The 27,449-nt window shown below is 33.2% G+C and overlaps 3 protein-coding genes across 5 annotated transcripts; 1 reads left to right on the forward strand and 2 right to left on the reverse strand.

The window, feature by feature from the left end:
- Positions 1–8,065: 8,065 nt before the first annotated feature.
- LOC115950921 (agamous-like MADS-box protein AGL104) lies at positions 8,066–10,816 on the reverse strand. Of its 2 annotated transcripts, none has more exons than XM_031068198.1 (11): positions 10,603–10,816; positions 10,296–10,349; positions 10,163–10,181; positions 9,983–10,044; positions 9,868–9,895; positions 9,694–9,755; positions 9,506–9,605; positions 9,360–9,410; positions 9,068–9,195; positions 8,681–8,870; positions 8,066–8,397 (listed from the first exon to the last, which is right to left on the reverse strand). In XM_031068198.1, the coding sequence occupies exons 1-11, from the start codon at positions 10,785–10,787 to the stop codon at positions 8,260–8,262; spliced, it is 1,017 nt and encodes a 338-aa protein (XP_030924058.1). In that variant the 5' UTR covers positions 10,788–10,816; the 3' UTR covers positions 8,066–8,259. The 2 variants fall into 2 exon arrangements, with proteins under 2 accessions (XP_030924058.1, XP_030924057.1); XM_031068197.1 differs by having other exon boundaries at positions 9,068–9,207.
- A 1,675-nt stretch (positions 10,817–12,491) lies between these two features.
- LOC115993636 (photosynthetic NDH subunit of lumenal location 4, chloroplastic) lies at positions 12,492–19,408 on the forward strand. 2 transcript variants are annotated; one of them, XM_031117582.1, is made up of 6 exons: positions 12,492–12,956; positions 15,245–15,337; positions 16,197–16,257; positions 16,397–16,465; positions 16,966–17,092; positions 19,109–19,408. In XM_031117582.1, exons 1-5 carry the CDS (start codon positions 12,579–12,581, stop codon positions 17,061–17,063), a joined length of 699 nt encoding a protein of 232 aa, XP_030973442.1. In that variant the 5' UTR covers positions 12,492–12,578; the 3' UTR covers positions 17,064–17,092; positions 19,109–19,408. The 2 variants fall into 2 exon arrangements, with proteins under 2 accessions (XP_030973442.1, XP_030973443.1); XM_031117583.1 differs by having other exon boundaries at positions 19,129–19,408.
- A 2,351-nt stretch (positions 19,409–21,759) lies between these two features.
- Positions 21,760–23,101, reverse strand: LOC115993769 (heavy metal-associated isoprenylated plant protein 23). The gene is made up of 2 exons (XM_031117742.1): positions 22,484–23,101; positions 21,760–22,391 (listed from the first exon to the last, which is right to left on the reverse strand). The coding sequence occupies exons 1-2, from the start codon at positions 22,638–22,640 to the stop codon at positions 22,093–22,095; spliced, it is 456 nt and encodes a 151-aa protein (XP_030973602.1). The 5' UTR covers positions 22,641–23,101; the 3' UTR covers positions 21,760–22,092.
- Between the last annotated feature and the right edge of the window lie 4,348 nt (positions 23,102–27,449).

Raw genomic sequence — 27,449 nt, forward strand, 5'->3', positions numbered from 1 at the left:
ATAGCCTTCTCTCCCTCTGGTCGCCTTAACAAGTTTTGTAGCCAAAAGAGGTGCTTAAATCAACCAATTGCCTTTGTAAATTCCCTTTCATTTTGAAAATCATTTATTTAAATGCTCAATTTTTTTTTTCATTGGACAGGATTGAAGATGTGATGCTACGATATATTGACCTGCCACCAGATAAAAGATTTCGGTATGACATAAACAGACTTGTATATTTCATTACTTCACTACCAAACTTAGTTGTTATAAATACTATACTGTATAATAATTTGAAGAAAAGGAAGAAAAAAAAACTACATAATAACAATAGTTATTGTTATGGTTGTTCTTTTATCATTTATGAAACTGGAGATGCATTAACATAATGAAAATAGAGTTACAAACATTGATACATCAATAGAGGAAATCAAGAATATGTCGACATGAGGCCCTTCCCAACATATTGCATACAAAATTTGTATAGGAATTATATAAAACACTTTTTTTTTTAAATTATATTCTCTTATGTCGGCTAAAATATTTATACATTGGTTATCTACACGATACACGTGCCGTTATATTCTTTAAGATAACGGCAAAAAAAAAAAAAAAAAAGATAAGTCAAACTCAACCCATAAGGGAGCCAAGTGGATACAGTTCCGAACTCAACATTAAATAAAGATATTTTTTGTCGTTATTATTTTTTTCTATATATTTATTTATTTATTTTTGAAATATTTTCCTTTGAAATAATCTTTGTTACTAATCACCCATTCTTTTTTTTTTTTTTGAGAATCTACTAATCACCCATTCTGATTGCAATTGTTTGGCATGAAATTCGTCCGATGGAAATTTTATTGCTATCACAGTCACATTAAGAACATTGAGGTAAACTTCCTTTTTGTGCGAGATGGACTTTCCACTTAAACAACTCATTGAACAATAAATAGGATTAGTTTCTTGTCAGACAATTGATTAAATTTCTTTGTTTGCTTGCTTTGTTTGTTTCTCTAATTAAGGAGATTATTAATGTGCATGCAGAAAACGCAACAGATGCTAAGCCAACTTGGCCACCTCAAGGATGAGGAAAGCAAAATGCATTACATCAATAACCAGTATATTTCTCTCTCCCTTTCGGTTGGTTTGGATTATTTATGGTGTGTTTGGATGACATGATTTGGTTTGGGTTATTTAAATCCAAATATCTTTGTTTGAGAAGTTAAAAAAAATGTCAGGGAAATCCAAATTCACCAAGAACTTTAAAATGCTTGAATTTAAAATGACTCCTAAAATCAATGGATTCGAAATCAAGACATTTCAAATCTATTAATTTAAAATCTAAATCCAAGTTTCCAAATACAACCTTGATTTATTTTGTTTTAATGAATAAGCTTAACACAAATATAATTTTACCTAAAAAAAGAATAAGTCCTTAAAAATTTGTACCTAACCAAATAAATCAAATCAAGTTAGCTAAACGAAATGCTATTCCAAACAGGCAAGTCATTCAGACAATGCAAATCTCATGTGGAACCAAATTAATAGATGGTTCTATCATTTTCCTCCCCTTTCCCTTTATTTTATTAACGAAACTTTCAAGTTGCGTGCAAATTTATTTAATTTCACCTTTCACATTTTTCAAAGAATTGCATAAAAAAATCATTTATTATTTAAACTTTAGGAGCATATATAACTCATTAACATAGGAGCATCAAAAGTATGTTTTCCAAAACATATAGGTAACTATATTCTTATTCAAAGAAATATATATATATATATATATATATATTCATTTCTTTGCCCCCTTGACTTTCCAAAAATTCATCTTCATTTTTCTATTTTTGGTAAAAATATATAAATTTAAATAATGAACATCAGGTTTGATTAATACATAATTTTTGTTTCATAAAATTACTCTTATATCATACATAACTCATTAACTCAAGTGTATTTAATGTATTTCATGAAAATAGAAAATTTTATAGATTATTATTGCACTTTATTTTTCCTCTAATTACTCTTATACTATAATAGTTCATTCAACTAAATAATGTATTTGAAATATATAAGTAAATATTTCAAATAAATTTTTTTTAATGTTTTTCACTAATAATTATTCTGAAATAATAGATGCTATGTTTACAACATTTTTACAACTAACCACATGTGATTTGAGTCTGAAGGGTTAGTTGTTATTTGTTCAAATTTGAAACTAATACTAAGATTACTTTTTTACCCTAACAATAACAACCAGTAACAACTTGCCACTTAAGATTTGTTGTAAAAATGTTGTGGACATATCATTTCTCTTCTGAAATTATTATTATTGGAGTCTGAGTGCCTTTAAGACATTTGTTAATGAATCATTTTAAGAAATACTACCATTTTTTAGAAAAAAAAAACTGTCAATATTGTCGCACACCCTGGGTGTGATGATGTGTAGCAGTATTGAAATTCAAATTTTTAAAAGGAAGCTTCAATATACACTTAGATTAAGTTAGAGTAGAGTTCTATTTGAGAGCAACAATAACAAAAAACTGTCAAAACATTAATTGATTTTTTCCTTTTCCCATAAAATCTTTTCCATTATTTATTAGTATTATGAGTGGTGTTTATTACACACACCATATTATGCACACACAAGAAGATGTTTGGTATCAAATGATACAATGTCAAGCTATCAGCGGTATTAGAATTCAGTAAGTGTGAGACACGTTAGCAAAAAATAATTACCTAACTAACATAACTAACAAATAAAAGACATATGTTAGTGGATAGTTATTTTTACATACATGTCTCTCATTTATTGGATTTTGAAACGAACAACGTGGTATCATTTAATACAAAATATTTTTTTCTCATACACATGCTTAAACTGTATTGGAATGACTTAAAGTCACAATTTCATTGGAAAATGTAACTTCAAGTCACCATTTCAATGCAAATTGAGTGTGTGTAAGAGTAAATTTATTTATTTTCTTAAACATACACAAACCTCAACTATTCTTATTGAAAGTACATTTCATAAAATACGTACTTTATCATATTCTAATACATTTCCCTTTGCTTGTGATGGATTGCCACATTTTCTACACTTGTATTCATCATGGAATCCATTGCTTGCAGAATCAGTGTAAGTTCTTTTGTCCCTGAATTTCCCTTTGAACAAATTATTGACATTGTGTTGATCATTATCTTGATGTTTAATAACTTCGATTATGTTTCTCCGAAGCTTACTGAGCTAAAGTTAAAGAAGTCCAAAATCGAACATGAGATTCTCGAAGCCAATCTCAGGTTACTTTATCATGAAACTCACTATTCACTGAACTGTTATTAGAAATTGTGATTTTATCTTTGCCAATTTCTAACAATATTATTGTATTATTGGAATTTATTTTAGAAATTATGAGCCAGAACCAGAACGTGATCCTTCACTAGCTCAACTCTTATGGTGCGAGAAAAACTTGAAAACCTCTTTGCAAAGGGTCATGAATAAAAAAGTATGCTTCACTCCCGATATACGTTCTTCTCTGAACAACAATACTTGAACATAAATCCTTTTTTCTTTTTTTATTTCTTATGGGTTTTTTGGTTTCATTTTTAATTTTTATTATTTAATTTACCAGAGAACTTTGCTTGGGAATTTGGCATCTCCACACGGGGATTTCAAAGTTTCGGTATGATTTATTTATTTACATAACCAAGATAAATTAAATTAAAAGGAATAGTGATGCCCAACAAGGCCCTAGTGGTACACGTGTTTATTACTCATCACCGTCAAGAGAACTCCGGGGAACCCCTTTTTCACTCAGCAAAAAAAAAAAAAAAAAAAAAAAAAAAAAAAAGTGATGCTCTTTGGATATGTATGATTGCTCTGATTATATACTTGCAATAACATAACAGGGTCATGATCAGGCAAAGCAGATGGTGGGGATTAGCGGTCAAGTTCTTGCACCTATTTCCCGCAACTGTAGTCAGAATGAACTAAACATTGCAACTCAAAACCCTGCTTTTAGCAATCTTATAATGCAACTAGATCCCTGGATTAGTCCTTACAGGTTCTTCATCATCATTATTATTTTTATCACTATTCAAGTTAAAGTTATGTTGTATATGCATGTTCATAAAAATTCAATTATTCTTTTTATCACTATTCAAGTTAAAAAAATGTCTGTATGTGCATGTACATAAATATCATGAACAAGCTAAGTAAGGTTTAAGCCAAGTGATATTTCGAACATTAATTAACCACACATCATCACTCTCAAGCAGTTCCAAGGTTCGTGAGAGAATACTTAAAAACCTGGAAGAACAGGCAAAGGGTATATCAGTTGGTAATGGCCAAATTGGTGCACCCAACTTCACCATGACTGGCTTGCCTTCTGTATATCAATCTGGACTCCCGTTCACAACATCAGAAACCTATGTTCCACCAGGTTACACTCATGCTTTGACTCAGGTATTGATTTTCAACAACTCAAACTTTTCTTTTAATCAAGTACACTTCAATTTGAGTAACAAGAGTTTACCTCATGTGCTCCTATTGCTACTAATTCTTCTAAATTGTAGCCTCCAGCCATAATCAACAATCAAATTGCTCCTATAATTCCTAATCAGCCTTTGGGAGTGTTAGACAGCACATCCATGGTATGTGATAATATTCTAAAGAAATTGTTAATTTATTTGAGGGCCACTTTTTAAGACGTATGAAATAAGGGATAAGATATTTTATTATTACTAGCTGACGTCATGTGTGATGCACAATATATTTTGAAAGAACAAAATTTAAATATAATACTTGAAGCGTTTTATATTAGGTTTCCAATGAAATTCAAACATATAATTTTACTAATCAATGAAATGCAAACAAGTTTTTTTTTTCTTTTTCTTTTTTTCCAAGGGACAATTAAATTCAATACAACTATATGTTTGAATTTAATTAGAAAACCCAATATATTGCATCTAAGGTGTTGCATTTAAGTTTTATCCATTTTAAAATATTTTGTCATAAGTGATATTATGACACATGTATAATATCTATTATGTGTTATAATATTTAAAGAATCAATTTCAATTATATTACATGTCATTATAGAGAAAGGAAACACAAATTATTAAAGTTAATATACTTAATAATATGAACCTATTGGTTGAGTAACTTGACAAATATTTGATTATTTTCACTCACTTAAGTGCGCAAACATTTTTTGGCATAAATACATTGTTGATCCCTAAAACTTCACCCATTAGCACTTTTAGTTGCTAAAGTTAAAGTAGTTGTTTTTAGTCCCTTAAATGACATGGCCAAACTAAAAATTAATTTTCCATGACTCCATAGTAACAAAAAGCGACCACGTTAATTTTTTAAGGACTAAACACGATTGCTTTAAATTTCACAAACCAACATCACTCGTGGGCTAAAGCTTAGAGATCGACAAAGTATTTTAGCCCCTTTTTTATTTATATTACTATATTCTTGTGTGTTATTAAAACTTACTTTTGTCTTTTCCAAATGTTTTTTTTTTTCTCAAAATTAAAATTGATAATTTTTTACTTTAGGTCAATTGAATTAGCCATCTTAATAATTAAAAAGAAGATGTTAAGAAAAACATAAATAAAAAAATTAATTAGTAAATTTGTCATCTCAAAAAAGAGTAGCATTTAAATATTATACTAAAATGAAAAATTACTAAATAAATAAAGAAAAAGGCCCCAGGCCCTATTTAGTTTTTGCTTTAGAGTTTAGAGAACTGATTTGGCCCTACAATGAAGACTCATTTAAGCTAAATATATCAAAATTTTATATCTATATAGTATATACTTTATTTCGAGCTCAATGTTTTTTTTTTTTTTTTTTTTTTGAGAAACCATTTCGAGCTCAATGTTGAAAATTCATTACAGGAGAGGTTTGGGCATGAAATTCCTTTTGGGGTTCAAGTTCAACAATACCCAACACAGACATTTGATCCTCATTTGGTAGTGTTTTTGTATTTTTAATTTTTCAAAAAATAATTGCTCAACATTAGATACTTCTATATATAAATTTCCCCTCTTCTTATATAAATTCTACCATGTTCTGGAACAGAACAATCTTGACTGGCAAAATAGTTTGGCACCAATGACTTGGTTGAACGAGAATCCTAATGAGATTAACCGGGTCACATATGGAAATAGCAATACCTCTCAGACTATGAATACGAATCTACCTTTGACCTCTGAAGGGTAATTTTGATTGATCAAATTAATTTTAATATGTTTTGTATCTCACTGAATAAACAACTTGTTCATTCTGATCCAATCTCTCTTAATTATGCATTTCAGGGTTTTGTCTCCCCCAGGGTATGAACCTTTCTTTAGTAGTAATACTGTTGCCACCAGCTCCTACAGCAACAACAACAACAGCAAAAATGGTGATATTGATGCAAATGAGAAACTCCTAGGATCTCCTAGTCAAGTGCTTCCACTGCCTGAATCTTCGAAGGACTTGCAATTGCCAATTTACATTTCTAATGAAGTAAGATGACTGAGATTGACCCAGCCACAATCAATTATATAAAAGTTTTATGTGTTGATTTGTCATAAGTGCTTTTGGAGTACAAGGTAGAAATTTTTTTACAAAATCTAAAAAATAATAGATCCTGAAAGAAATAATTGTCATCAACAACAAGTGTTCTATTGAGGACTAGTGAAAACGAAAATGTTGAATATGCATGTGTAAGTAGAAATCCCACATTACAAAAATGAAGAATTTAAAAAATTAATATAATGTAATTGATTCAAAATCTATAAACTTAAACTTTTGAATTAAATGACATCTTATATGTTGTATTAAGACCTTAATTTATAAGGGTACTAATTGATCCAACTGCCCATTAATTACATATAAGTTATGCGTGTGAGTTTGTCGTAAGTGCTTTTGGAGTACAAGGTAGAAAATCTTTTACAAAATCTAAAAACAATAGATCCTAAAAGAAATAATTTTCATAACAAATACCCAAGTGTTCCATTTGTGGACTCATGAAAATGAAAATGTTGAATAAACATGTGTAAGAAGAAATCCCACATTACAAAAATGAAGAATTTAAAAAATTATTATAATGTAATTGATTCAAAATTTATAAACTTAAAATTAATTTTGAATTAAGTGACATCTTTTATGTTATATTAAGACCTTAATTTATAAGGGTACCATATGAGTACTGAACATAATTATATTGTCATGTGAGCAGGGTGTGATGGGTTATGAGTCAAATGGCACACTCATGAATAATGCAACAAACAAGGACGTTGGCTCAAGGGAATGGGATGACCTTGTCTCAGCAAAAAACTTTCACTTGGAGGATCTTGATGATTTACTCTGAGTGCCTCAGTTTGTTGGGGTAAATTATCTGAGTCAGTTTCATCATCTATTTCCTTTTTCTTTTCTTTTTTTCTTTTTTTTTTTTCCCTTCTGTTTGTTGCTTAAACAAATTTTACATCGTGTTACTGGAACTGAGACAGATCCTATATGCAATAATGCATCATCTCCATGAAATGCTCAATTCATGACAATTGAAATGTTGGACTAATATGCTTCTTTTGGCTTAATTAAGTACATAATTAGCTCTCAGATTTTGACGAAATCATCACTGCATTATTGCGTGCTTACAATTTTAAATACACAAATGCTACTAATAAGATCATTTTACATCCATGCTATAATAATTTATTTCACAATTTCAATCTGTTGATTTGTTAGTTCACTTGATGAATTTCCTAAAAAATGATGAATTTCAAGTATGGAAATAAGGCAAAGGGGTTGAAATATTCAAAACATATGTGTAGAGGGGTCTGATGTAGAACATAATTTTGAAATTTTTGATTAGGATTATTATTTCCTTGATTTTAGGTTAATATTTTCCTAATTAAATTAAGGTCCTTTTATGTTAGGGTATCAATTAGAATTTCTTGTTGAATTTTTTTTTAATCAACACAGTTTTATGGAGTCTCTAAATTGGCATCCAGTCTATAAACAAATTCAAAATTAAGAATTTCATAACAGAGCTTTTCTCCTTTCTTTTTGGTGGACTCTTGATTTCTCCTTGTAGATTAAAGAACCCTTAATAAAGTTGAGGGTTATTGTCAATATCACATACATCTTTTAACATGTTAAGAACCTTTGTGATTCACCAGCATTGCCCAGACTATCCCATAAGAAAAGCCTTCGTTCTAATCCCCTCTATTGCACAATTACATAACTTATCAGCACAAATAAATAAAAAAATAAAAATCATCTGGTCATTCTACTTTAAACTGAGACAGCTTGCTCTCATAGTTTGCATCTTCATCGCTGGAGGGCATTTGCGGGCAGTTTGATGCAGTCTCTACCTGCTGCTGTGACATCATTGATGAAATGCTTGCTCCTGCAATTTCTTGCTGGCAAATACAAAAGATATGTTATTGATATTTTGTGGTGAAGACAAAATTACTTAGGTATGAACCCACACTAGAACACTACCAAGAGTTCTAATAAAGGACCACAAGAGGTTAATAGAACCTTCATTGGGTGTTAATGGGTTACCTCAAGCCACTGATCAATTAGGGAATGTTTAATAAAATTTCACCTATTGGGTTTCATGTCATTAGCTCCAGTCACAAATTATTACTTAACAACATAAAAAACTATTCAAAAAATTAAGATTTTTATTAGAATGAGAACCTTAGTGGAAGGAAATGAATTTGGGGGCATGAATGTAGAGAGGAGTTCAGTTGCAGTATAGGAATGATGCCAAGAAGGTAACCCATCATCTCTTTGATTGCTCATTTGACACCCTCCCATGTTACATGGCTCCACATTTATATTTGTGGCTTGAGACAACTGATCATACATTGCTGTTGAGGATTGATTCCTGAAAGTAAATTTAAAAATTACAAATAAGTATCACAGATTGAAAACAAAAATGTGAAATTTATTAACTAATACTGTAAAATTTTGTAATATTCTTGGCATTAATCTATAGGAATTGATTTCTATCAAGTTTGATGAGTAGTGTTCTCTATAGATAACATGTTCATCTTAAACAAATGTAAAATACTAATTGCTTACCGCATAGCAGTACAAGGTGATTCAGATCCTCCACAAATTTGGTTTGGATTGTGTCCATTCTCTGGCAACCAAGTAACAATCTCGTTTTCAAACGATGTTGGCACCCCATCTTGGGTGTTAAAGTATATCTGCGTTTGATGCTAGAAGTATTCAACAATTGTCAAAAATTGCAACAAAAACTCTGAAATTTCATGGCCTGAAACTAATCACTGAAATTCTAGTCATATGAAACCCATCAAAGATGAGGGAGATATGTGTATCTTATGTAAATGAGACTATATAGAGTTTTCACCTGTACACTAGATGGATCATAGGTAGATAAATGGTTTCTAAGTAGTTCTTCCTGCAAATTAAGTACAAAATGGATGAGTTATTGTGGCACTTGTTGGCATGGATTAGTACATACTTAGACCATAGAGAACAATAATTAGGCTCCACCTTTCTTTGCTTAACACGCCTCAAGGTTTCCAAAAGGTTCTTCTCACATGAATCAAGTTCCTCTCCTGATGTGATTAAAATTGGCTCTGGCTCAAAAATCCTTATTCAATAACCAAGGAAATTACTTAGAATGCAACTCAACATTGTAGCCATGTAATTAATTTCGGTTTTAGTCACATTCGCCTAACCTTAACTGGTTCTCAGCCATCTGAAGCTGATGTTTCATGTTGCTAATTTCTTTTTGAGCTTCCTATGTTAGTAAAAAAAATCAAATCAACAAATTGTTATTATGTTTGTGTGTATATATAGCAAGATTTATATTTAGTCTAACAAGAAATGACAATGTTTGTGTGTAATTTTACCTCAACATTTGAATTTTGGGCTGAAGGGCTGTTTGAACAAGTTGAAATTAGATCAATAAATTAGAAAATAAATTGGAATGATCAAACATATAACAATGACGAGGGAGAGACATACTTTGACAGTTGAAGCGCTATATCATTTTCATTCTTGATCTTCTGAAGGGTGCCGAGTAAAAACTGCGTGGATATGATGTTTAATAAGAACTATGTATAATTTGCAAAGTTGGCTTTTTCTTGATTCCTTCACAAAATATTACCATAATACTATAGACATTGTGTCAAATTTTTACGATACCTCTCTATTTTGAACAACGCTGCAAGAAAAGGGAAATGGTCATTAACAATTTGGTTTGATGTAGAAAAACACAAATATATGAAAAGAAGATCGTCGAGGAACAAAAACAAAATAGTATTTGTAAAATCCATACCCTCCTCTATCATGATCGGGCAGATTTATATAACGTGCGAGCACATCTTCGATTCTACAAAGAAAAAAAAAATCAATTTTCATTAAATTATATGTTTTCGTTATTTTTAATATACATGTCAAATTTTATATTAATCAAATGCTATTTACTAATTTTAAATAAGAACATATTATGTGGATAATTAAAAAAAAAGGTAAATGTACAAAAACTAAACATTTTCATTCTATTTATATAAAGAAGGAATATGCATGCATGGGAGGCTATGTATATATAAATAATGATTATGAAAGAAAACACAGTTGCTCACCTTCTTTTGCCAGAGAAGTGAGTGAGACGACCAGAGGGAGAGAACATAATGAGAGCAATATCAATGTCACAAAGAATGGAGAGTTCATAAGCCTTCTTAATGAGTCCATTTCTTCGTTTGGAGAAGGTGACTTGCCGATTTGTATTGTTTTCTATTCTCTTAATCTGGAGTTTAACACGTCCCATTTTTAATCAAACTTGTCCTTAATGAAATCTCTCTTTTAAGAAACACAAAGAAAAATTATTAAAAAAAAACACAGCACAGAAACTTTCAAAAGCAAAATAGAGAGAGAGAAGACAAGAAATGCGATGGAAGAGGGGAGAGATACAAGGAGTCGGAGTTTAATGGTTAAATCTTTATAATCTCACCTTGAAGAGTGGAAGAGGTTGTTTTGAAAAAATAAAACTAAAGTGAATGGATCAAATATACACAACGTTGTATGATACATTTACTAGCTAACCCCAACAAATAATTGGGTGCATTGGTTGTTCATTAGCGATGTCTAGACTCTTTGGTTCCTCCAGTTACATTATTTCTCCAATTCTATCTAACCATGTCCAGCAGTGATCTTTATCCATGGTGTATTTAAAGGATTTTTTTTTTTTTTTTGGTGCTAACCAACCAAGCTATGGGGTCATGAGTATGAATCAGAAATACCAAATTACAATTTTTTTTAATTAATAGTTGGAATAAAATATGAATGTTTTAACTAATAGCTGACTCAAATAACAGTTTCTTTTCCTAAACGAGAGAGAGAGAGAGAATTGGCCTAAACCATGTCAATTGTTAGAGCTACAAATAAGCCCAAAGTTTTTCAATAAGGCCCTACAAGTCTGCTCCATGATGATTTAAATCCTTATATTTGGATCGAGGGCAAAGTCATTATAGGTGAGTTTTACTATATAGTGCTTATAAACAAATATGACAATGAATGTGATTAGTGAACTTTAATCACCTCATAATTGAATATATAAATTACCTCTTTTTTTTTAGAAGAAATTTCCTCTTTTTTATTGGTGACACATCAATTTATAGGTTCAAATGTATTAAAAATTTTAGTAGGTACTTGTAATTGTAGCACTACTCTATAAGCAAATATTGACTAACTTCATTTATCATTATCAACTTAAATTAGTGCAAATTACAGCTACCACCCATATGTTATAAGTTCTCTTATGTTTTATTGTGTGACACTAATGACATTTTCATATTTTTTAAAAAAAAAATTTGAATAAAATTGAGGAAAAAAATAATAAAATAAAAAAAGATTCCTTTGGGGTTGTGGCATGTACCAAAACTTTTCTCCCTTTAGAACAAGGCTCATGGGATTTTAGCTCAACTAAACCAAGCCTTTAGCTAATTAGATTAAAGTAAATATGAATGGATCAATTTAGGAGAATATGGGCTTGTCAAGGAAAAAAAAAGGTGGGGGGGGGGGGGGGCTCATGAAAGATTACTCAATTGACTAGATCAAAGGGTTCTCAAGATCTTTAGTCAAATTCACACACCTCATAATCGCATAAACTTGTTGAGTACCTTCCCCATAACCACAATTGATCATATTCATTAATAAATTAAAGTTCTTATGCTTTGGCTAAATTGGATGCTAGACTTCCCAAATACTTGACTTCTTCTCCTTCTTCTCTCTTTCTTCTTTTTTTTCCTTAGCCACTTGGCTATTTTTGATTACCCTATGGTGATTCCTTTGGTAGCAAGCTAAAGCTTTTTTATTTTATTTTGGTAATAGAATGACTTACAGCTAATCTATAATTTTTTTGCACCCAAAAAAATAAAATAAAAAAGATTATTTTATTCTTCTAATTCATTTTCCACCCAAGTGGGGCCATGTCATATCCAATTTTCCCACTCAAAAGCGCTTTGCAAACCAAAAAGCTCTACAACCCCTCAAAGCTTCATTCAGATAGCTTAACGCAATCCAAAAGAGTGTAACAATATACAAAGACCATAAAAAAACAATGGCAGTCTCAGCTCTAACAATTCAGACCCCAAACTTCCATTCCCTTCAAACCTTCAATCCCACAAAGTCCTTCTTCACCACCACCACCAAACCCACTTCTTCTTGCTCCTGTTTTTCTAATACAGACAATGCAAAGCTCTCTACAGCCATAGCTTCAACCTCTGCAACAAAAAAGCGCGTATTTGAAATGGGTATTGGGCTTTTAGCAGCTTCGGTTATGGCTTTGTCACCGTTGGATGCGAACGCTACGAGAGTTGAGTATTACGCCACTGTGGAAGAGCCTTCGTGTGAGCTCAACTTCGCTCGCTCTGGCCTCGGTTACTGTGACATTTTAGTCGGCTCTGGTGAGGAAGTTCCTTATAGTCAGCTTATTGATGTGAGTTTCAATTTCCCAGCTTATGTATTATATTGGGTTTGCTTTTCTTTCTTTTTTAGTATTATAATTTATATGTTAAATTGTTCTATATTTCTGTAATTCTCGTTTGTAATGTTGTTGTTTCTTGGAGGGTGGTGTTTGGGGTTTGTATAAGATAATTCAAGTTTTTAGGTTGTGTCATTGATAATTTGTTGAGATAGCGGAAGTTTTGATTGCTATGAGTCTAGTTAATTAAATATAATGGGTTAATGTGATATAGAAATAGGAAAATAGAACACACAAGAAACAAAAAAAATGTACATGTTTTGTCCTTAGGCCTACAATCACAAAAATGAACACAAAAAGTCTTATGGTGAAGCAATTAAATTCCCATTCATATGGCTTACACGTAACGAGGAGTGTTAGAATTATAGTTAAATAACAATCAATTGATAAGTTATCACTCTATATCATAAAAACTCACCGCAATAGGATTTTTATTTTCTCTAAACAAATTGTGCTTAGAACTCTCTATATAAAACTAAGGGGTTGTCCTATATAAGATCCAAAGTCAGATAGCTTTTTTTCACCAAGACTGAGAAGTTCTAAAGAAAAGAATCAATCCAAAAGTTATCCAAAGTCAGGTAACTAAAGTCCTTGTCTAACTTAAATTTGGTTAGCCATGACACAACGTAATCTTTTAGATTGGTTGGATTTATTTTGTGGGATGGGTCTTTTATTCTAAGTTTCCGAGGCACAAGGATGTTTATGCTTGACTCTGTGTGTATGTAAAAAGAAGCTTTAATCTGATATTTTGTCTCAAAAAAGTCATACCCAATGCACAAAACTCTCACTTTTGCGGTATCTGAGAGAGGTCATGGTTGACAACCGTATCCCCAATATTTTGGAGAGGTTGATTCTCAAACTTGAACCCACGACTTACTCTTTTGGTGGAAGGCACTTGCCATAGTTTTTCTCAAAATTCCTGAAAATTTCAGGAAGAGATTTTGACAAATGATTGTTGAAGAATTGACATGGTCATGTTAAGCTCAGATGAGCAAATTTCTTGCTGGCCAAGTCAAACCTGCCTCCAGCCTCTCTAATGATGTGTTTTGATATATAACACGGATAATATCCAAAGCCACTATGATGCACATGCTAAAATATACGTTTAGAAAAATATAAAGCCAAATTGAATCTCTTAGAATAAACGAACTAAATAAGAATATATGAGGAGCTAGAATGTGTTTATGAATTATGAATGCTTTCCATGTCACTAAAATCATTTAAATTTGTATGATTCAAGTTCCTCTACCTTCTATCAAAAGCTATCTACATTTGTACAACTATATCGTTATAGACTGTGCTTTGCTTATCATTGTAAGATCTAATATCCAGAATACCTGAATTCTTTAACACACACCCACCAAACAGGAAACCCCATCGGTGTTGTTTCCCAAGCAGTGAGATTTCTCAGTCTTTTTCTGACAAAAATTCTGCTTTTCTTGATGTTCCACACTTCTACAATTGTTTGGCAATGTTTGGAGCTTCCACTCTTTTAGAAATTGTCTCAAATTCCCATTTGAATTTAGTTTTATTATTGGGTTTCCTTGGTGTGGAAGGAAAGGTTTTCCCTTGGTGTAGAAGAAAAGGAACTTTCCTTGGTATGGAATGAAAGTTCCTTTTTTAAGAAGTAAATTGGGTATTCTTGTTCATAAAAAATAAAAAGAAAAAGAATTGAAGTCTTATAAATAGGCATTTTTGCAAAGGGTTTGGTGGTTTTTGCCCAAGGATCACATGAGGAAAGTAGAAAAGAACATGGAGTGAGTTTCTTTGAAGAATAGTGTTTGTCTATTTTTGTATGAGAGAATTGTTGAGTGTATTGGAGCTTTGGGATTATGAGTTTGTGAGTGTGAGATTTGTGAGTTAGTTTGTATTTGTGAAATTTTTTGTATTTATTTGTGTTGTTTATGTGAGTATGTGAGTTTGGTTTGAGGGGTTTGTTTGTGAGTGATTGTAATCCATAATTGATAGTGGATTTTGGTTGCCGTTGCTCGGACGTAGGCTTGGAGTTGGCTGAACCACGTTTAATATTATTGTCTTCTGTGATTGTTTTATGTTATTATTCTTGTGAATATGCTTCCACTAGCCCCATGATATTAGTTTTGTAATTATAGGCCTCATTTAGATCAGCATATCATACAGTCTGGGTACAAGTACAGGATTCTATATAATGTTAGTGAGAAATGCACTAATTGCCTGCTATTTGGATAGGCAATTGAATTTTATGAAATATATTTCCAATACAGATGCACTACACTGCAAGATTTGCTGATGGGACAGTCTTCGACAGTAGCTATAAGCGTGGTAGACCTCTCACTATGCGTCTTGGTGTTGGCAAGGTATATATGATGCTGTCTCATGTATTAAATTATCGGTATGATCCTGTCTTATTGTCAATAATTAGAGTGGACATGAAGCTTATCTCTTATCTTAATTTTATGACTTATGATGCTTGAGCAATACTACTTTGTCTTCATGAAAGTTAAAGCACATAGAGATGCTCTTTGGACATCTTACATATCCCTTAATCTGATTTATCTTCATTTGTCAGGTTACATTATCTGCATTCTATTCTCATATCTGTTCATGCTGCAGATTTATGTCTGTACATCATAAAAATCTAAATAGATATACATTTGGGGCTGTAGCCACTGAAAACTCTTGTTCTTATAGGCTGTTCTGATTTTGCCATATTTAATTAACAGATAAAATTATTCTTGTGCTCAAGACGATGTATATTTGTGTACTTTGGTATCCAAGAAACGTGTAGCATAAGGGCCTTTGTAGTTCATGGCATGTCACAGAAGCATTATGAGATTAACAAACTGCACATTGTTTTGCAAAGCACTTGAAATATTGTCCCTTCCCTTCAGGCATCTGGTAAAATTGGAAAAACACTTGAAATATTTCTATTCACCTCATTAATTTTGAGAGAGAGAAAGAGAGAGGTATTTTTCCTGGGACACATACATTGAGTACAATCTGTTTTACGAATTGAGTACATGGCCAAAACACAACCATTGGCCTATCAGCTAAGCTCAGTTGACATCTACACTGCATTCGTTACAATTTTATGTATTATAGTAGTTCCCATTTCTTCCTTTGAGAATAAAAGACCCACAATGGAGGTTGCAGATAATTCAAACCTTCTTTATCAAGGTTAATTCAAATTTATCTTATACTTAATTTTTCGTCCAGGTCACCAAGGGCTTGGACCAGGGAATTTTAGGTGGTGAAGGAGTACCTCCAATGCGAGTAGGTATGTCATTTGAACAATTTAAATAGACTTAAAGAGTTTTTTTTCTGTATGTTGTTTCTCATTTGCCCAAAATAATTGTCATTGTGCCTAACCTATAAAATAAATAATAAATAAAAAGTTGTCATTGTGCCTTACACAGGAGGAAAGCGTAAGCTTCAGATTCCCCCTGAATTGGCATATGGGCCAGAACCAGCAGGATGCTTTTCAGGTAAAGATCCATATAATGGAATTCCATGTCTTACCCTTACAATGATTAACAGTCTTGAAACTTGACATGTTCTATAATCATAAAATGCCTACAATTTGCTGAATAAATGAGGCTAAGAAACAAACAAAACGGAAAAAGATATGGTTGCTCTCTCTCCTGGTGAGTGAGGTTCCACCCCCCCCCCCCCCCTCTCCCTCCCCCAAGGCTGAGAGGGTGTATCAGAGAAAATTCCCTGATTTAGCCAGTTGCTAAAATTTTCTCTGGGCCTATCTATTGCTATTGTCCTTTGAAAAAAAATACCAATATTAAGGATCAGACTTGATAAGTTCCTTGCTAAGTGTGGTCATTTGTGAGGTTGACAAAATGCCAATAATGGATTAGATTTGATATTTCAAAAGCTTGTTGGTTGCATAAGTACTGTTGATTGTATCATGATTAGGATATGCTTTTGTTGGTATGGAGAGCAGGTCATACTGACACCCATCTTATTGTTTTTTTAGGTGACTGCAATATACCAGCCAATGCAACTCTTCTGTATGATCTTAATTTCGTTGATATCTACACTGGAAATAGAACTGAAGGAAGCCCAAAGCAATAACATATAGATGGGAAGCCCATGAAGATCAAGTGAGTTTCTTGTATCCCAGGAATTGAAATTTGTCATTGTAAGATAGAAGTTTAGATGGTAATCCAAGCATTCAGGACCCTGTTTGGACTTTATTTTCTGCACACTTTGCCTGTGAATCAGAGATCATAGACCTGCAATAAATTAGCCTTGCATTGGGATCTGCACTGTCAAAATGGTAGAGGGAATTGGGCAGCTGTCACTTATCTCCCTGAAACCCTAATAAATCATACTTCCCCGCTCTTATTGATTTGTTCAGTTAATGGCTTACCCAGTTTGAGTACTAAGCATCTAATAAAAGATCAGGGATGTGAAAGGTTGATCTGTGATGGAAGCTGGTTGGTGATGTATTAATCTCTATCAAACAAAGCATAGAAATCTTACTAAAATTCTAGAAACATCATGGGAGGTCAAACATAATTATAAAACAGAAAAATACATGAAAATCATGTGTCTAAGTGTCAAAAAGGCAGATTTTCACTCCAAATTTTCTGCCTTATGATGGCACTAAGTATGCCTTACTTAGTCTTAGCCAACAACCCAACACACTCGTAAAGGAATCAACCAATATTTTGGGTGAATATAATCATACACAACACAATTACCTATACAGGAGAACTCTCCCAACCTTTATTACTTTACTGCAAAGTACAAAGTACACAAAAGCTTCCTTTACACAAAATACTCACTTGGGATACCTTAGTCAAAACCTGCCACCAATGCTTACAAAACTCACACAAATATTCGAGTACACTTTATTATCTTACAGCACACTCAGTTTTTCCCATTACAAATGTTTTTAACACCCCAACAGCTTTAAGGAACACAAGCTGGAAATACTGTCAATCGAATTCTCCAAGTAATTGCCCTGAACTTGTTGCTCCAATCTGGGAGCTGCCTTTGGGACACAAGTGCTTGTTGTCCTGGAGCCTTTCCACCATGCTAGCACACCAAAAAGGCTGTACCATGATGTTACCACTTGTTTTACACGTGTACATGTTTCAGTCCATTACAAGCCATGCATGCACACTCCTGGCAGCCCAAGCACATGCCCATAAAATCAACCTTGCTCATTGCAAATCAAGTGGAGGGCTTGGCCTGTGCCAATGCCATTATGCCACCTCCCAAATCTGGCCTCACAGCACATTGCCACCCATATGCAATCCAGTCATACTTTGCCAAGCATGCCACAACCCAATTTCATTTCCCACATAAGCTGCATGTCACACTCTCAGGTGGCCCAACTTTACCTTGCACACAAGCAGCCCACCCACTGGTCATCATCTTGCCCATGGCCAAGCCCACTCAAGGCTACCATGGCTCACCACTGCACATGCTACTCATAGCGTACACATAGCTTGCAACCTGTCAGACCATGACCAAGGGCCCATCACATTAACAAGGCCACTAACATGCTGCCAACATAGCCCACTCATGTAGTTATGCACCATAACTAGGCAGAACAGCCCGCTGCTGCCTCAAAGCTTCTTGCTCAGCCCATGGCATGCCTCTTTCATGCCCATGGGTTCTTGTGGTGCATGGATGCAAGGTGTCACCACATGTAGCCACTCCATCTCAAGTTTCAAGGGTCTAACACCAAGTATGGTGCCAAGGAATATGTGCTTTGGTCTTAAGGCCAAACTGGAGTGACTCCTATAAGGAATATGGTGCACATGATGTAAACACATGCTGTAGGATGCAATGATACAATGTTCCCAACTGAGTGATCTCTAAGGTCATAATGTCCTGCTTAGGACTTCGTAGCCATCCATAATGCTAAGCCTCTTACTGCAGCATCGTGTAGGTATATGTTCACTGATTGGATAACTCTGGTTATATATTTGTTTTGGCTAAGTGGTAAATCACTGTGAATACCAACACACGATGCCCCCAAAATCTTAAGGACAAGATACTATTACACAATAAAAAATTATTAGTTAAATTTTATAGATTGCTTTACATTACTTGCTGACAGTGGCACTGAGATGCTTTCTCTCCTCTGAATTTACCTGAAATAGGCTTGGTTCACAAACTTCAGGGTGCTGAAGTGCATCTTCATTTTTTAGTATGGACCAAAATTGGGTGGAAGAATCCATGGCCGACAGTAGTCACCTCTCTCAAAGGACAAGTGCCTATACCTGCCTAACCCAGCTGCTTGCCAACTGTGTTCTTCCTGAAGACTACTACCTATCATTTCTGGCGGTAATTTATCATCCTGATTGATCTGAATAGGGTGTTTGTCTTTTGCACATGGCTTCTATGTGACCTCATATATAAGTTGGGTTAAAATGAATAAATAAAAGTATATATTACTATGAGTTTTTTTTCTTCAAATCCCACCCTCCCCCTCCCCCCAAACCCCACACACCCCCCCCCCTTCCAAAAAAAGAAAAGAAAAGATTGTTGTTTACAAAAAATTGATTTTTGTAGCTACTTTGACAAGTCTCTCTGTCTTGGCTTTGAATAGTCCCAATTTCATTGCTCTTTATTAATTGAATCCTACATGCTAACTGTAACTGCCGGATATATTGTGCACTTTCTTGATCATCTACTATTGCAAATGCTCTTCTAACAAATCAATCATTTAAAAAAAAATATTGTACTAAATGATGTGGAAACTCTATTATCAAGACACACATAGCATACTATCCAACGCCCCTTTCATCTTCTGGTGTGTGGTTTGGTTTTTCTAAAATTTGTTAGCATATATGGCATTGGTTTCTCTACTAACCTCAAAATCCACTTTAATTGCCAATAAACCAGCATATTATTGTATAATATAGATATTATCCAAATCAAATGGCTGATTAGCAAGCACTCTTGGGATGTCTTCTCATTTCTTTCAGCTTCCCTTCTGAAATTTGCATGTAATTGTTCCTTCCTTTTCATTCAATTACACAGGGGGGAAACAAGTGTTTTGTAGGTTATTGTAGGATCTACTTTACATATTTATGCACACCATTACTTAATATAATAAATATATTTAAAAGCATCTCTTTAATAAAGCTTGTCTTAATATATCAATGGATTTTTGTGTTTACTATCCCACCAAGTTAAGTTTATTTAAACAAGATTATGGATTAAAGAAGTTATGAATCAGAAATTGGCTTCAAAGTAGGAATGCACTAGATGGAGAGTGCTCCTTTCATTTTCTATATTAGGTGAATTTTATTTTTCATAGTTAGATACAGCGGAGATAGAGTGGATGTGCTTTTTGAGACTCCAGATGTTGCACGTGAATCTTTCTGTTCATGGGACTGATGTGTGCCTTTACGCTTCCTTCAGAGAAAGGTGAGGTAAAGAAAAAAGTTTAGAAGGAAAAAAAAAATGATTCTTTCCTCACGTTTGGCTGAGTGGGTAGAAAAGATATGCTTTTCTTAGCAATCACTTTTCTTTACCTTAGCTCTTTCAAGAAGCCAGATGTATTTGAAATAATTTGAACTCTGTATCATCTCTTTTGAATGGTATACCAAGACATTTTTCCAAATCTAGGGGTAGACCCACTTTCCAAGTTCGATTAGTGTTATAGCTGGAATTTCTTTTTTAAATCTAAAGCTTTGTTTACGAGAAATTTAGATGACCTTTTTAATTTTTTTGCTTACAATAAGTGGGGTAGGCCGGATGGGAGATTTGAACTCAAGTTCTCATTTATGGGAAAATTAGGAAATGTCACTGAATTACAAGACTCTTAACAAAATGCTATTCTTAAGATTACCCATCTGTTGTTCTTTTATAGGAATTTGAAATACATGATGTTGTTCTTTTATAGGTTTATTTGCAACTAAAAAGCTCTTTTTACTAATGAGTGGTATTTATTTCACACACACTATTGTACACAAAGTACACATGCACGATTTTGCACTGAACTCATGACTTGAAGTCACAACTTGATTTCAAATCACAATTTAAGTGCAAAATTGTGTGTATATTTTGTGTGCAATAACGTGTGTGCACTATTTGTTACCCTTTTACTACAGTTGTTTGTACGTTTTGATTTCCAACTTGTGACTTCAAGTCATGAGTTCAATGCAAAATTTTGTGTATATTTTGTGTGCACTATTTGTTACCCTTTTACTAACATTGTTTGTACGCTTTTTGCATTCTACCCAATGGTTGTGTTTATTTCGTGTTTATTTCACACGTAATATTACACACAAAGTACATGCACGATTTTGCACTGAACTCTTTGGAAATCGTGACTTCCAAGTCACGGGTTCAGTGCAAAATCGTGTGTTTGTATGCAATAGCGCGGGTACACTAGTTATTATTACCCTTTTACTAATATTGTTTCGTAACCTTTCTGCAATCTACCCAATACGATTTGAACTTTAGTGACTTTCAGAATCTTTACTAATCCTCAGTTTTGTCATATTGTAGATGTAATTTATATCTTAAACGTCATCAAAGACCTTTGTGGATGGAACGTTGCCGGGGCAAAACTTTTGACATGTGAGTTAGGTCCGATTTAATGTAGCATGTAACATCTTGTGGGTCATATACAATAACCAGTAAACTAAATGTTGTCATGTAGCCATATCAACCCCACCACAACATATCATATAGCAGCCAGGTTGTACTTAGTTTTTAGGTGAATTACAGCTATATGGACAAAGCCAAAGTCATCCCAGGCAGAAAAAAGAGAAACCATAACATCATGCATAAAAACAAGTGAAGCTCTAATAATAGGTTGCTCATAACAACCCACACTATATAGCCTATATTCAATAAATACCAATAACCACATTACATTTCAAGGCCCACAAAAACCACTCTGTGATTGCAAAACTACAGAATAGTACTGATGGGATCATGGACCCCCACAGAAGAAAACATGGATTAGCTCACAAGTCACAAATTTTCTCATCACTTATTACGTAAAAAGAAAATCCCAAAACAAAAATTAAATAGTTAAACCCCTAAATTGGAACTTTACAATGATTTCTACTTCAGACTAATAAGAGGATAAGTGGACGAGATAGATTGTCCGGTATTATTTCTTCAGCTACATAATAGAGCAGGCATTGGGGTTGTCATCACTGAACATGGTGGTGTAAGGGTCCTCATATCTTGTCACAGTGCCACTGGTGACAGTGTTCTCTACCCTCCTGACAAAACCAGGAGGTGCCTTCTTGTCATAAGCTTGAGCAGTGTAAGGCTGAGCCACTAGGTTGTAAGGAACATAGGGCCAAATCTCTGACCTTTTCCCTGTTGACTTGGCTTTCTTCAGCACCTTGCTTGCTTCAACAAACCCAGTTACAGTCACTTTCTGTTGTTTCCTGTTTATGTCCACTGATTTAACTCCTGGAAAGCATAACAAATTATGTCAGAGTTAGCAGTGTGTCATCATTTGTAACACCAAACAAAAAAGAGATTATGGGACAAATGAAACTTACCACTTAATGAAGAGAGGGCCTTCTTGACCTTAAGCTCACAGCCATCACAGTCCATCCTGACCTTTAGCTCCACAGTTTGCAATTGCTTCTTCTTCTTGTGTTTATGGCCACTGCTCATCAAATCAGAAAAATACTCTAAAGTGCCTCCAACTCCCATTTTGTATTTTAGAATCCCTTTGAAGTAAACCCTTTTGGAAAAGATGAAATCAAGAGCTTCAACACAGGGTCTATGAGCTTTATAGAATAAAAAACAAAACCCAAAGAGTTATAGAGAAGCAGTATGTAAAGGAAAAAATCAGGTAGATGACAGAGGAGAGGGCAACAGAACACAGACAGGTTTGTGGGGAATGTGAAAGTGAATTTATAACAAGAATATTTGAAGTAAGCTCCCTAAGAAGCTGCAAGGAAATAACCCACAAATAATGGATTCCTTCTTGCCTTATAACAAAGTAAAAGGCTTTAAGGCTGCTCTCTTAACTTCTTTACTTCGATTGATATATTTCTTTAGGCAAGGCTTCTTCCTCTTATATAGGAGAAAGTATATGATGTTTCAGTATTCAAACAGAGAAAATGTGGTGGACCCAGGACAGCAGTAAACATAAACTTTAAAAAAAACCCTGATATTTTCTGTTGGCAAATTGTGTCAGGAAACATATTATGGGTGCCTAATGCAGAAGCCTTATGCTTAAGGTGCAAGGAAAAAAAACACCTTGAGAAGGAAACTTTGCAAAATGCTGCTATATTACCCTATATATGCAATTATGTCCCTCCAATTTTAAGTTATACGACTTCAACCCAATGCATCTGTACCCACACTTCCTTTTAATTTGTTTAAAAGCCTCCAAACTAACCTATGCTTAGGCCTTAGTTCATTCATGATACAAAGTTTATCAAACTTCTTCTTTTTTTCTTTTAAGAATGAAGCTTATCAAACATAGATTATAATATTATATCACATGCATGTGCTCTTTCATCTAACTGTGGATATGGTATGGAAATAATTATAGGCTTTGTAGATTGTAGTGAATGAAACATTGTCGACGTTAATTAAAACCTTGGTGTTGGATGAGTGAGTACATTCTTAAGATCCTTCATAGGTGAAGCGAAAAATATTTTTTTTAGACCTTTATGTGAATTATAAAGCAGAATTATTATTAATTTATCAATTTATCTCAATTAGGCAATCCATACATAGTTACATACAATTATTATTTGCCACAATTTAGCATATGCCAAATTTAAAGCAAGAAATATAAAAGGAATACAAGATTTGGCAATTAAATGGAAAACTAATGAAGAACTTTTTCAAAGAAAAAATCACTCCAATAATACAGATAGTCTCTCATAGAAAATCCACTATAAAGAAATAGTTAGGACTTACAAAACCTTTGTAGCCTAGATTCTCTATGCAACCTCTACAAATGACGAGCTTACCTAAATTAAAGGTTTTTGATTTTGCACAATCAAACACTCTTTGTGATTACAAGATGAGTGGACAACAAATATTGAGTTTCCTATTAAGCACAAGGTTTTTTCTAAATAGCATAGGTTGTAGCTTTTCTCTATTGAAAAATTGTGCAAAGTGGGATTTATATAACTGATGTCACAAAACCTACATTAAAATAAACTCAACGAACAATTTTCATTATCTCGCTCAAGAAAACTTCACAAATTTTTAATAATTTACTCAAGTGAATTTCTTTCTCACTTGAGCACACCCTACATCTTTGCTTGAGTGAGCTTCGAGTGAGGGACTTTGATCAACACTTTGTATAGCAGCCTCAAACATAAACTATTACTAAATTTTCCAGTGACTAAACTACATCAATTAACTTGAAATTCACTACAAGCAAATGTCATTGAATGGGCCAACACTAAAAACCTAACATCGAGAACTCAAAATTTGGTTTAAAAAAAAATGAAACTACATACTTTTTTTTCTCATGATTATCATGCTTAATAAGAGATCATGCAAGATGACAATTTTCCTCCATCTATGCAATATAACTCGATTCAGAATTGGATATAAGGCTAGGACCTTTTAAATTAATATACATAATGGATAGAAAAAAATGCTTTGCAATGATTTAAAGGTATGAAATGTCAAGGGGGTCCAAATTCCCAATGAATGATGAGTTAGTGAAGTTAGACATACATGTAAAAAATCCACAGAATGAGAGGTCTAAATATAAAAATGACAAAACATGGCATTATACACTAAAAAGTGAAAATTTGGGGATATTTTTGCAAAAGCCCCTCCGGCGCCAAGAAACAAAAACTAACAATTAAGGAAAAGCTATCGAAAGTGATGTTTAATTGTTTATGGAAAGAGATCCACAGAAAGTAATGAGGTATGGCCCACTACTAATGTGAACAGTACCACTACGTCGCGAACAGAATCAAAAGCTTGGGATCTGGTGACGCTTGGCAAAATCGAACGGTGGAGAAGGTAATAGCAGCCCGAGTGATTAGGAGCTGCTTAGCTGTGTTGGGATTGGTTGGGTTTGATTGGTCAGCAGCACTCGGCAGGACGCAGGAGCGTCAAAATTTCAAAAACTACTCCCCTCTCTAAACCACGTCCAATTCAACCATCACTATGTTTTTTTTTTTTTTTTTTTTTAAACCATACTTTTGCCTCTAGCATAAGTTTATTTAGATTTTTGTTGATTAATTTTTTCTTTTGAATTTTTGTTTATTGCTTTTTATTGAAAGTGTATTAAAGTAAATTTATGCTTTGAAAAAATGAAAAATAAAAAATGAGTTCTTAAAAAGTTGTAGACAGATTGACACATATATGTACCGAACTTCACAATTTATTGAAGTGATCAATGAGTGATAAGTAAAAAATGTTCATCACTTACAATTGATCACTTCAACATGTTTTATGAAATTGAGTGTATCCCTAAATTTATTCTAAATATATAAAGTAGCACCTGATGTACAAGCTTATACTTTTACACTGTGATTGGTAAGTTATTTTTCCCTACTTTTTGTAAAAAGAGGTTGATTCTTGGAAGATAAGATATAAGTTAAAAGAATATTAAATATTACATTACGAATCTAAGGACAAAATTGAGGCATAATTCTTTTAGTGTGTACGTTCGATTCTCAGATTGGATTCAACCACATAGTTTGTATTGACCACTGACCAATACGATAAAAAGAGTGTTATCTCAAATAAAAATTAAATTTAACCATGTAATTTATTAATCAATGCAATCACATTGTTGATAATTGGAAAACTTAAGATATAAGACCCAATAAAATGTGCATAAATTTTACCTTGAACTTAATATGCCTCCATATTTCATTATGAGAAATGTTATTTTCACAACATTTTCACAACAAATTCTAAGTGGTGGATTGTTATTAGTTGCTATGAGTCGGCAAAAAAATAATTTAAGTTATAGATTCAAATTAGAACCAGTTACAACTTACTACCTATAATTTGTTGTGAAAATGTTGTAGACGAATCACTCCTCTTTCATTATTGGCCCTATATTTCCATTTTGATTAATTCCAACTCTAAAGATGTCCCACTGATAAATTGTCTAGCTTGACATTAATATTTACATGATTTAAAAATTTGATACCCATGTTTTATTAGAGTTCAAATCAAGGATGACAGTGTGAAGAGCCTTCTAACTCAACGGGTACTTCTTTGTATTTTCCACAAAAATATTCAAGGTTTAAATCATCCATTCCACAATTATCAAATTTATAAAAATAAAAAAAAAAAAATTTAAGGTTGATAGTTTTTGATACTTTGCACCTTCTTATTTGAAAGACATTGCAATTAAATAAGATTCTCTTAAATATTTGGTGTTTCTTGAAGGAAAAAAAAAACACACAAACAAACAAACAATATGGGGACCGAGGGAGATGGAGACAATGCAATTAAATAAGCTCTTTCTTAGATTTCTTTTTAGTGAATTTTCTTTTAATTCAAAGTTTCAAACTATTGAATGTCACCACAAAATATATAAAAGAAAAATTAGGGTGACAAATGTCTTGTCTTGTGTGAACCAACCTATCCAATGTTAATTTTCTTTGCTCTGAAGATGTGAGAGGACGAGGACGGGTTTTCTCCACCCCCCCATCCCATCCTGTCCCACTCGAAATATAGATATAAATATATATACTAATTATAATTTATGTTTTTATACATATTTTATTATCATCTCTAAAACACTCATCTCTCTCATTCTCTCTTAGTACACCTTGATTGTCCTTTCCCTTTCTGTTTTTATCTCTATCTAATCAAATTTGGAGTAATCTCATTAGGATTAGCAAAATACTTTCAATCTCTCAAACTTGACCAACCATGCTTCACCCCAGGCATAAGGCACCTATGGTCGGACCCCACACTGTCCCTTTGCCATCTTAAGGAAAAATGATTGTTCAACTCTTTGTGGTCTACTTATTGTATTTTTATATTTCCATTACACATAATACTTAATACCCGAGGGGCTAGGAGTGATGAGTGAGGCCACGGTAGGATCGAATTGTATATATGCAGAGACTGGCAGCAGCCAGCAAGCCAAGCCAGCAATGCAGCATTGGTCTGGGACATGGCATGATCATGAGTCTGTGGGCCGCATCCGAGTTTATTAACCCTAACTAGCTAGCTTTCATGAACAAAACCAGCAAAGGACACAGCTGGAAAAAACAATAATATGCTGTGCTGATTGCTAAAATAATACTAATATTAAAAACTATGTTTCTTTTTTTCAAATTTTAAAGCTCCCCCAACTCCATCTTAGCTTTGAAATGTTGCCTACTTTCTTTCTTTCTTTCTCCTTTTTAATAGAAAAGAAAGGAATAGAGAAAGAGAAAGAAAAGAAGAAGAAGAAGAAGAAGATATGAACATTCCAAAAGAGAAAAAAATAAAATAAATAAATAAATAATGAGTATTATCGGTCCAAGGTATGCACTGTCTCCCAACAACCTGAACCAGATATCGGTG

Source organism: Quercus lobata, chromosome 6 (genome assembly GCF_001633185.2).
Source record: "Quercus lobata isolate SW786 chromosome 6, ValleyOak3.0 Primary Assembly, whole genome shotgun sequence".
Classification (NCBI taxonomy): Eukaryota; Viridiplantae; Streptophyta; class Magnoliopsida; order Fagales; family Fagaceae; genus Quercus; species Quercus lobata.

Excerpts from the sequence above, each read along its gene's own strand:
- LOC115950921 (XM_031068197.1), bottom strand. The coding sequence starts at position 10,787 with ATGGGACGTGTTAAACTCCAGATTAAGAGAATAGAAAACAATACAAAT. Across the intron at positions 10,350-10,602 it reads CACTTCTCTGGCAAAAGAAG|AATCGAAGATGTGCTCGCAC; the intron begins GTGAGCAACTGT and ends TTTTCTTTGTAG. Across the intron at positions 9,896-9,982 it reads ATAGCGCTTCAACTGTCAAA|CCCTTCAGCCCAAAATTCAA; the intron begins GTATGTCTCTCC and ends TTGTTCAAACAG.
- LOC115993636 (XM_031117582.1), top strand. The coding sequence starts at position 12,579 with ATGGCAGTCTCAGCTCTAACAATTCAGACCCCAAACTTCCATTCCCTT. Across the intron at positions 12,957-15,244 it reads CTTATAGTCAGCTTATTGAT|ATGCACTACACTGCAAGATT; the intron begins GTGAGTTTCAAT and ends TTTCCAATACAG. Across the intron at positions 16,258-16,396 it reads AGTACCTCCAATGCGAGTAG|GAGGAAAGCGTAAGCTTCAG; the intron begins GTATGTCATTTG and ends TGCCTTACACAG.
- LOC115993769 (XM_031117742.1), bottom strand. The coding sequence starts at position 22,640 with ATGGGAGTTGGAGGCACTTTAGAGTATTTTTCTGATTTGATGAGCAGT. Across the intron at positions 22,392-22,483 it reads GGCCCTCTCTTCATTAAGTG|GAGTTAAATCAGTGGACATA; the intron begins GTAAGTTTCATT and ends TATGCTTTCCAG.